At 46.2% G+C, this 11,276-nt stretch overlaps 1 protein-coding gene across 2 annotated transcripts; it reads right to left on the reverse strand.

The window, feature by feature from the left end:
• Window positions 1-367: 367 nt before the first annotated feature.
• LOC133894857 (protein CHUP1, chloroplastic-like) lies at window positions 368-8,509 on the reverse strand. Of its 2 annotated transcripts, none has more exons than XM_062335041.1 (8): window positions 8,362-8,509; window positions 6,064-6,932; window positions 5,014-5,970; window positions 4,772-4,903; window positions 4,496-4,677; window positions 4,277-4,388; window positions 892-1,035; window positions 368-722 (listed from the first exon to the last, which is right to left on the reverse strand). In XM_062335041.1, exons 2-8 carry the CDS (start codon window positions 6,847-6,849, stop codon window positions 639-641), a joined length of 2,397 nt encoding a protein of 798 aa, XP_062191025.1. In that variant the 5' UTR covers window positions 6,850-6,932; window positions 8,362-8,509; the 3' UTR covers window positions 368-638. The 2 variants fall into 2 exon arrangements, with proteins under 2 accessions (XP_062191025.1, XP_062191024.1); XM_062335040.1 differs by having other exon boundaries at window positions 7,903-8,509.
• Between the last annotated feature and the right edge of the window lie 2,767 nt (window positions 8,510-11,276).

Raw genomic sequence — 11,276 nt, forward strand, 5'->3', positions numbered from 1 at the left:
AAGTTTGCAGTAGCATATAAGAAAATGTCCCAAACACTAAAAGCTAGATCAAATGATACGTATTTGTGGCTTGAAGATGCACGTGGCAAGGGTGAGGTCGAGGAGGGAACAAACACTAGAATGATTGAAGTTTTTCGATCGTTAATTTTTCGTGCAAGTTAATGGCCATGACGTGATATCTCGCTTTTATATATGTGAAGCAACGTAAAGCTGAATTGTAGTAATGTAACGCCGGCTCCGCTCCTTCGCCGCCGGCAACGGCTGTGCCGACGGTCGCCGACGGCGCTGGGTAGATTGCAACAATTGGGAGTTCAGAAGCCATCCATGACCTGTAATAGTGCTTCCGACCATGCTCAGTGCTCACCAAACAAAGCATGTTCCTACGCATTTTCTAATTTTCAGCAAGGTTGCTACAAAAACCTACACAAGCTAGAGCCAGCATGCAGGTGGTCTCTTCAGCCCACTACACACATAGGAGTGTATATATTACATTGCATACACACCAATCCTACAAACATCACAAACCAAAAACCAGCTAACTGTCTGTTATGCTTACTGAGAGGGTAAGCCTGAAGTTAATCTTCTCTTCTTCTCTTTCCAGCACTACATTGTCCAGCTTGTGGCGCTGCATTGTCCAGCTACTGGGTGCTATTTCGGACATGAACAAGATTCCTCAGCTCTTCAAATGCATCCATGGTCTCCGTGTCGAAACCTTCAGCAAACTGCGAAAATGAGCTGGGAGTTTAGAACACTTGCAGATTCAAATAGAACATGCAAACTTGTGAAACCCAGAGTTCCCTACATACAAGCAGCCGAGGAAAATAAATATGTGGAATGGAAATAAAGGGAGAGATGCAATGTTACAGTATCTGGCAAAACATAATAGGTTACCTGATGCATCCTGAAGGCAAATCTCACTGCCTGAAGTAGCATGTACTCCAGAGCTGGATCCTTGTTCAGAGGTCCCATAAATTGAAGTTCCATAGCAACCCTTTTCATATACATCTTCGCTAATTTCACAGAAGCAAACTTTATCTGCAGTCATCAAGAAAAAAAAGGTAAGGAACACTCCATGTCATGTACCTCGATAGATCGGCAACCAATTCACACACAAGCACACCGATTCAATCACTCAAATGAACTGATTAGGCACCCAAGTCAGTACACAGAAGGATTACAGCTTCAGAGGAGAAGAGCAGCAAGTTTAGACTAGGAAGGGATGAATGAGGCTGAGAAAGGAAGAGAGGTAAAACAGCAGCAGCACGGGGATCAGAGAAGAGAATACCGGGGAAGGAAGAAGACCAGAGGAGGAGGAAGAATTGTTTTGTTTTCATCGATGAATTGAGCCACTGCCTTTGCTCCCTTTTGTAGACACCTCCCTAAGCTGTGGGCCCACTTGCCAGCCTGGAGGCCTATACGTGACATTACCCACCCCTAGAGATCCAGCTTGCCCTCAAGCTGATGGATTGATATTGCTTGACGACCCTTGTCTCTACGCCCCTATTGCCGAGCTCAATGATGGAGACGAGGCCTCTCTTGTCATGGAAGACCTACTGAAGCCACATTCCAACAGGAAGCCCTGCCAAGCCCCCTTGCAGTCCACATGTGTTCTGCCCGTCGGTGAGGAGCGCTATGAGGAGCTCGCTCGCGGAGAAGAGCGCCTTGACGATGTTGTCGATGAGCGAGTCGACAAGGCCGTTGTAGCGTAGCGTGAACATCGATTCACTCTTGTTGCGTGCATTGGGGACCCACGCGAACGCGGCGAGGCAGGCGACCACGCACACCTGACCGTTGCGTAGGAGACACAGACCACTAGCCTGAGGAAGACGAAGTAGATCGCCGGTACCGCATCGTGACTCACGACGAGGTTGACGCCGTCACCAGTGTCGAAGACAAGCCGCTGTGCCTCAACTTCGCTCTCAATTGGTGCTCGCACTCGGTCCATGTCGTTGGCAGCGCCTCTCATGGTTAGTCACGCATGCCCTTGCAGTACCTTCGCGAGCACCACAAGGCCCATTCACGTGCCCCTTCAACGCGAACCGCAGAGGTGGTGACCATGGTTGTGGCATTGCGTCGAGCACGATGTGAGCATTGTCGCTAGCACTCATGCACTGCATACAGAACTTGCCCGCGTACAGGGTGTCAAGTGCCGGGTCGGTGCAACCACTGAAGAGCATAACGATGTCCTTGTTGTGGTTGTCACCGATGTATATCACGAAGCACGCGACACAGGTCTCAGGTGCGACGTGTGCGGCAATGTGGTAGACAGTGAGGTCGGTGGAGGCGTTGTTCACGACGTCAACGACCAAGACACTGAGCAGTGGTAACATGATCAGCCCGCCATCATAGCCACCGGATATGAGGAGCGAGTTGTCATCGTTGAGTGCAAGGCAGTAGAGGGCGCCGATGGTGTGGGCGCAAAAGGAGCTTGCGATGTCGCAGGACAGAAGCGTGTCGGCATGTGCGCGCCCAGACACGCCGCTGATGAGGGAATCCACGGGGACGGTGCCAGAGACAGAACCAAGCGTGTCGGCATGGCGCGCGACGTAGCGGATGTCGAGGAAGATGCCGACATGGGTGCCACCAGTGAAGCTGGGTCCAGGGTCATAGGGGTCGATGATGATGTCAGCATGCTTTGGCAAGCGACACGTAGGCCCGGAAGCTACTTGCGCCGGTGCGACCGATGAGGCCCAGCCCCTAGAGGTACTTGGCAACGACGTACTGTTCCGCGTCGAGATCCGCTCGCTTCCCGCCGAGGTCCAATGAAGAACGAGGTTCGGCGTCGAGGCATTTCGTAGAATGGTTGGTGGTCGCCTCACCGTTGATGTCGCTGAGCTTCATGTCACCGAACCATGGTGGAAAGGACTGCGAGGCATTCGAGAAAATGGTCGGCAAGGTGGCCGCACGGTCGCACTTCACGTAGTTGGTGCTCGCTGTGTCGTGGTTCAGGGTGGAGGCGTCGATCGACGTCGGCGTCGTGGCACGTAAACTTGTGGGTGCACTCGTGCCCTATGCGAGGAACGAGATGACGTCCGTGCAGTTGAGGAAGTCCGAGTCGATGACGATTTCCTGGGTCTCGTAGATTTCGCGCAACACCACCGCCCTTGGTCTGTAGCCATGTGGCTTCTTCACGTCGTCGGTTGGTCGCAGGTAGTCACCAAGGAAGCAACGAATGATGGCTGCCGCTAGACTCGGAATAGCGATGAAAGATGCCAGTGAGGTAGTAGAGATAGGGGAAGTCGATGGAGAGGCGAAGATGCGGTCCCAACGAGCGCACAACCTCGAGCTTCGCCAGCACCCGTGCATACACCGCCTCCCGCCGTTGCTCCAAGAACTCATCAACTGACATTTGTTCGGCATCGGCAGAGGGCGATGACGAGGAGAAGGTGGTGGTGGAGGATAGGCTCTGATACCAATTGCCATGTACCTCAATTAATCGACAACCAATTCACACACAAGCACACTAATTCAATCGCTCAGATGAACTGATTAGACACCCAAGTCAGTACACAGGAGGATTACAGCTTAAGAGGAGAAGAGCGGCTAGTATAGACTGGGAAGGGATGAATGAGACTGGGAAGGAAGAGAGGTAAAGCAGCAACACGAGGATTAGAGAAGAGAAGACCGGGGAAGGAAGAAGACCGAAGGAGGAAAAATAATTGTTATGTTTTCATCGATGGATTGAGCCGCTGCCTTTGCTCCCTTTTGTAGACACCTCCCTGAGCTGTGGGCCCCACTTACCAGCAGGTACCTGACACTCCAACAATATAAATAGATATTCCAGCAGGTCTTTACAGGCTGCTGTTGCTTTACAGGCTTCTGAGACATCAAGAGAATCTGCAATCGCTGGCAAGCAAACAAGACTGATTCCTGGGGAGGCCAATCATGTTCTATAAGCAACGATGCTAAAAAACAATGTACTAAGTATTCTTTAGGAAAATAGAGAAAATTATTTTATATTTCTTCATTTAGGGTTATGAAGTATAAATATAAGGATGTAACAAGCTCTTTAAGGGAAAAAGAAAAGGTAAGGTATTTACAACAACTGCTGGACTTTTAGTAGTCATCATGCTAAGCATTCTGAGTTCTGACTATTGAAAGATATATATGAATGTAATGGGCACCTAATTAATGATTACAAGTAATAGACAACAAGCTTTGATTCATTCTCGTGAAGTAGTGCAATTCTGACTAGGCTATTTCCAATTTCGTTAGCTGATGGAAGTGCACTAAGAATTTAAACCTGCTGAGGGGCAGTCCAACACAGAAAATTTACCTTGCTAATAAGATTGTTATCAAGCATCCAGTCAGTAGGAATATTAAACTCCTTACAATGCCTCATCATAGCATCTCTTGTCCTCAGAAGGTTGTAGACACCTCGCTCAGTCCTGAATTAAGAATTCCAATCAAATTCTCAGTACTTGGTGCAACTTTACGGGTAATAACTATTAGCTAGATGTATCTTTGTTGTATAATTCAGTAAACTTGGTCATACTTTTCAGATATTGTAACCATTTTCTTCAGTGCAATGTCACAGGGAAGGCGTGCATCATCTTTGTAGTTTGAAACTTCGGATTCCAACTTTTTCAGGTCTTGGTAGCCAAAAGCTGCCTCTCGTAGAGTATCCGCCTTCCTCTCAGGCCAATCAAAATGCTTCAACACTGCTCTCTCATCCACCTTCATGTGATGCAATTAAATAAGAAAATAACTTTAATGACTGCTGCAACTGAAAAAGATTACTCACAAATCGGTGATATTAGAATATGCATACCAGGAAGCCAAGTTCATCATCTAGCCACTTCACAAATGCAACCACATCTTCAATATCTTTGTAGGCTGCATTAGTCACCTCCTTAATCAACGATTTCACAAATTCACCTTGAGTCTCGACATCCGCCTTGATCTGAAAATGGGATAAAAGTCAAAACATACAGTTAGTGCAAGAACAATCTGATAATTGCTATCTGCATGATCACCAGATTTCCAGTAAGCTAGAATCATTGCACTACTTACAGCCTGCAGATGGGACGAACGGTTCTCGATTTCACCAATCATGCTACTCCGCACATTCGCAGAGTTGGCAGCTTCACACATTCCACCATTGGAAGTATCCTTTTTTGAGTCCCTTCTCATAAGTGAATGGTAGAGCTCTGCGACCTGTGGTGCCCTCTTCATGACCCCACTACTCCTTGTGGAAAACTTGGGGGGAGGAGGAGGCGGCGGTGGACGAGGCGGATTCACAGTCGATACATTTGATGGACCAGAATTTGACACAGAAACAGAAGGTCTTGGTGGAGGGTTAGGGATGCGCAACGCACGCTTTTCAACATCCAGACATTGAGACTTGCATACTTCTGACTTGTCAAGATCAAATCTTGAACTTTCAGATCGACCAAAATCATACTTGTCCACGAGAAGATCACGCTTCTCCCTTATTTTCTGATCCTTATTACAAGAGACCGATTCATCTGTTGCGTCAGGAAGGCCAATAAAGGTATCAGATTGCCGCCTCTTCACAATGTTGAAGTCTTGTGCGCATCCCTTTGGTCCACCAAGTGAGTGCCTACGTGTTGGGCTTTGTGCTTCTGCAGCTTCAATCCATGCCCTATCAAGAAGTGCTTCCTTTTTGGATGCTTGACAACTCTTATCATTCTGAGACCACTGCTTGATACGCTCTGCAATGCTGAATTTTTTATCAGAACTGTCCTCAGTATTTCTTGCATCACCTTCACCACCATCATCAACATTGAAAGCCATGGCACCATTATAATTTATATCAATCATTGTTCTTGCTGTTTGATCTGAGTTACAGAGCTCATGGCGTAGACATGAATTGATCCAACGAAGATAAGCAAGCTCTTCAACCTCTGTTAGCCGACTCATTTGCAATCCCTCAACTTGCTTGCTCAGGTTTGCATTTGTGTGCCTCAACAACGATGCCTCAGCTTTAACCTTGGCAACTATATCGCTCTGGTGACAGTATTTGCATCATACCAAAAAAAAATAGATTAGTTGAAATATTTTGTGCACAAATAGAAATAGTCTAAGTTCAAGTAATGGTACCTCTGCACTATTCTCAATGCCAGACAATTTGGACTCAGCTGAAGAGAGCTTGATTGCAAGATTTCGTTTCTGAAACTGAAGCTCTTTGTTTAACCGGCGTAGTTCAACAACTTCAAACTCCAAGTTTCCTGAAGAAGGTGCATTGTCCCCATCGACAATAGGAACCCTATTGCCATGTCCATCTAATCTTACATTTTCTTCATGATGCTCCACCATAGAAGATAGAGCTGATAGTTGTTCAGAAAGGCTTGTTTTCTCAGCTTCTAATGAAGTATTAAGTCTTTCAAGCCTGTCAATTTCACTCTTCCTAGTATCAAGCTCCTTTTCAAGTTCTGAAACTCTTGAGTTTTCTCTGCATTGCCGCAACTCTGACTGTAATGCTAGCTCCCTTTCCTTCGATTCACGTAGTTGTTCCCTGAGATGGTCCAACTCAAGAAAAAGATCATGAGATGCCGGGGACCTGATACTGTGGCAATCGAAGACATGGGGATGAACTTGAGCACCAGCAGGTGAGCAAGGAAAGTCTCCAATAAGAGATCTCTTAACCCTAGAGTGGTATGGAATCTGTTGGTCGGTCTGGTTGACATTTTTAACACTTGCAAGAGGTGGTTTCTTGCTTGCAATGGCTGTTGTCTTCTTGGTTTTCTTGTCTGTTGTAAACCCTTTGACAATTTGGGAACCCCATGAGGATCCAAACTTGGGCTTCAGAGAATTTGGATTGCTTTTGGAGTCAACCCTCGATCTGCAAGGCTTTGTTTGGTTGTCAAACATGATATCCTCTTTCATCTTTTCCCAAGATTACCACGCTCCAAGCACTAATCATGCAACTCTGACCGAACGCGATCACTGCATCACTCCAGTAGTATGACCTGCAAATAAATGAGGAAAGCCGTTACTAGGAGTAGCAGCCGTAAACTGATTTTTGCGAAAGAGCTAGAGAATAAGGTGTCCATTTTTTAACTTTCCATATATAGCCGCACGACATATATAACAAATTCATCAAACTCAACTAGTAGAGTTTTTATCAGCAACTCTATGCATGGATCAATTAACAACGTAATGGGCCATTTACATTTTAACATCGAAAAGCCAGTTTTACCTAGACACAGGCACGGGTGTCGGAATCCAACTCGGATTCGGGTATCCGATTTGGCAAAGAAAATTTAGACATGTGAAATACAACTCAGAATCTGACATGGGTGTCAGAATCCGACTTGAATTCAGGGTGTTCGATTCGGCAAAAAAAAAATGGACATAGGTGTCCAGGTAATACTGCGAAAAGTGCTCCCTCTTCTGGTTACTTCTAGTTGCCTCCATGAACCCTTTTATGTAGCGTTAAGAGAGTAGCATTCATTAGTGATGAAATTGGCTTTGTCTATCCCTGTACACAGCAGTTATGTGAAGCAAAGAGAGACGGCAAAGGTCTGAGCAATCAAGTTTAGTACCATGATGTTATTGTTTTCCACAAAGTTAAGTAATCTTATCAACCTGAATCATTGGATTCCTAATTCTTTCTGTCCATACAACATTTGTTGGGGAGAAAAACCAGCCCCACGAATTCTACAAGGAAATGTGCACAGCAACAACCTCATTTCCCCAACCTCCTAGGTCCTAGGCTTACATGCAAAGACGAGCAAAACCCCAGCAAATCAAAAACCTTTCCGGCGTCCTAGAGCCAAAAAGGAAAAACAATGGCAACTTATTTGGCAAAGATGAATACAATGCCTTCAAAGCCCGAGGTTTTCGGCCTATTGCAATGGAACCAAAAGAAATGGCACATCTGACCGCAGCAAATACATTCCCCTTGGCTGATGACGAACAGGGGTGAGCAACTCTTACCTCCCATCCCACCACGGAATGCCGCAGACCCGGCCAAGAGCACAAACGAAGGACGAATCTGAGCTCGAGCACACTCCATTTAGAAACCCTGAATCTTCCCCCTACTACCAGCTCAAAATCATCAGTATTCAGTACGATGCGATGAAAACCTCTGCTCAAATCGATCTTGGAATCCCCCACATAGACTGCACGCCCCCGAGCAGCTCAAAGCCGATGCCTTTAAGGCTTTAACCCCCACCAAGAACCCCAATCAACTCAACCTAACCTGAACTAAAAAACCGAAGCCAGGACCGCGGTGGCCGCCGCCACTCCCGACGATTAGAAGAACACTGAGCGGCTGAACCCCGTCCCCCGAAGCAACTGGCTAGCAGTACCAATGTCGCTCTAATCAATAGAGAACGAAATCACAGCGAATGGAGGAGGACGGAGACAAGTGGGGTCGGTGCTTCGGATGCTTGCCTCGCCCCAAGAATCGCCCCCCACGCGCGGATTTCTCTATGGATTCCTCCCCGAATTTTGAGACGCCACGCGACCACCTCGAGGACGAGGAGTCTCTCCCTCGTGGCTCGTGGGGAAGAGAGAGAAGGGAAGGGAGACGAGGAGGGGTTTGAATTTTGAAATCGGATGGGGAAAGGTGGGTAGCCGTAGCATAGCAGCAGCACGCGAGCTAGCGGGGGCAGGCAGAGCGGGTGGGGGATGACTGACAGGTGGGGCCCGCGGTGTCGGGTTCGGCCTTTTCCTCCTGGACTCGTAGGGGTGGGCCCACGACGCTTCCTGAGCTAGACTTGTCAACGGGTTTTGTCCGTATTTTCGACGTTCAAGGTGTCTACGGGCCTGTTTGGATTTGGCCTGGACACGCACACGCCCATTCGGCCGCTGCGATTTTAGTAGTGCGTGGACGGAAAAATGTACTAGGGTGGTACTGGGTGTACGAGCGAGCCAAATCACAGGTGTCGAATCAAACGTATGTTTAGGCTGGCTGGGCGTGTCAATTTTTTGGTGGAGCGAGCGTCGGAGTCGAACCAAACATTCTCCAAGTCATACTTAATTTAAATTAGATGAATTCTATATATATATATATATATATATATATATATATATATTAAGATCAAATTTCTATATACATGGTGATGTTATAAGTAAAATCATTATAGTATCATTACATAACGATAAAGTTCAATATAAAATAATCTGTAGGTTTGAAAGAAAAACATAAAATAAACCAACGGTAGAGAGTCTTCTATCAATCTATAGGTGTTGTCTCGGGAGCGCCAGCTTAGACCATCTTCTCTTGGTTGAAGTCTTACTCCATTTAGAACTTAGCTCCATCGTCTGGGAGATCCTCGAAGTCTTCACCTTCTCAGTACCAACAAGTGGTTAGGAGGAAGCAAGCGTGAGTACAAGAATGACATGAGGGCTTCAAACAAGAAAGGCTTAACTCAGATTTATTGCATCTATGACATCCTATCCTAAGACTCAAAAATACTTAACAGTCTTGTTTACTATGTGTGATGACACCAACATTAAGGAAAACAACTTATCGGATTCCCTTCGATTATCAAACTCACTAGGTATCCCACAACCTAGCTACCAACTCATTGGGTTACCACCACCTAACTACCAGAACCAACCATCCAAGATCCCTCCACTAATCACGAAGAAGTCCAAGCCCGCTCTTGATCGTGAGCGCGACTGATATATTAGTTTTACACTCTGCAGGGGTTACATATTTTACCCACAAGTCGTGATTCTCATGTTGCTTCACACTTTTGAGTTGTAGAGTCGGGGTTTCGCTACAAAGCCTTTACAAAGCATCTCCAAATATGTGCACACCCACTAAGGTTTCACCGCTAACAGGGATTTTATTCACTACAGAAGCCCCCTCTTATGCAATTCAACTGTCAACTAGTGTGTACAGAATAAGGAGAACGTCTAATTAATTGCCAGGTCGTATCCATATAAGCCTCGTGGTCGTGCTGTTGTGCTGAGTTACATGTCTATGAACCGGTCCTTATAATCTAAAGCATGTACTCGCACATTACCCAATGCGCACACAATAGCTATACCAACCAAACCAACATGCCTAGATCCATATGATCCATGTTGCTACAAAGATTACCCAAACCGGTTCATGTTGCATAAACAATTTAACAGATTAACATTAAACCACCAGACTCGACAACATTTCTGTCATTAACATCCAAACTACAACACAAGCGACAAGGGTAATCATGGAAGAATCTAGTAAACCCTAGCAATGGAATTGATATTAACAAGCATGCAATTAAAAGTAAAAAAAATACTTTCCTACAATAGGATCAATGTGATCAAGGACACTTGCCTTCAACAGTGTAGGTTCACGAACTACTCGTCTCATATTGCATTCACGAACACCGAAAACAAGTGAGTACAAACATCTAAGAAAAATACACCAAACACTAACAAAGCGCTAAAAAAAAGTCTACTAACGGAAAGTACTTGTTACTACGATCGCGTGAGCGCAAGAATTGCCCAAAACAGAGCTATAACGAAGAAGTTATAAATGTTCAAAGTTATATGGGTCTTTCTGTAAAAGAGCATAGACTATTTGGTAAAATAGAAAAGTTCCAGGGACTTATTTGTAAAACTTTAGGGACATATATGTAAATTATAAAACTTTATGGGGCTAAATGTAAAATAATAGTACTTATAGGATCTTTTTGTGAAAACAGAAAAGCCTAGGGGTTAAATTGTAATAAGACCTAATTTTAGAGAATAAAATGATTTGTTTTTGTATTGAAAATCCTAATTAATGACATCACCAGGACGTCAGCATGCTGACTGGGCTACACGGGCTGATGTGGTCGTGCCACGTGGGATGAAGGTGCACGCGTGTCAAACGGTAGTGCCGCTTACTAGGGAGGGTTTGGCATCCAACAATGACAGGAAAACAGCAGTACCGTTGCGGGCATGGCTGAAGCATTGCCGACGACACACGATCTAGCGTTATGGGCCACTAAACACGATGAGAAACGGTGCAATCGAAAGAGATGACGGCGGGAATTCTCACCGAGGGCTTCATAACGAACGAAGATGGCTCGGCGGTGGTCGGTGATGGAGAAAAGTGATGGTGAAGGCCGTAGCTCGACGAGAACTCGGCTACGGCAACGGGAAGATGAATCCGAGGGGTGGGGAGGCTTGCTGGGGTCCTGCAGTGTCGGAGAGCCAGTTAGTGGGTCTCAGGGCGCAACGAGGATGTCCGACGACAGTGAGATGACAATAATGCTTACTGGAGCTTGGCGGGAGACAGCTTGCGGTGGCGGAATAGCGTCGAGGAGCAGCTGAGAAGGCTTCACGTGCTCTTGTGATGCTGGTGGCATCCTTGAACGCAATGG

This window comes from Phragmites australis, chromosome 16 (assembly GCF_958298935.1).
Source record: "Phragmites australis chromosome 16, lpPhrAust1.1, whole genome shotgun sequence".
NCBI lineage: Eukaryota > Viridiplantae > Streptophyta > Magnoliopsida > Poales > Poaceae > Phragmites > Phragmites australis.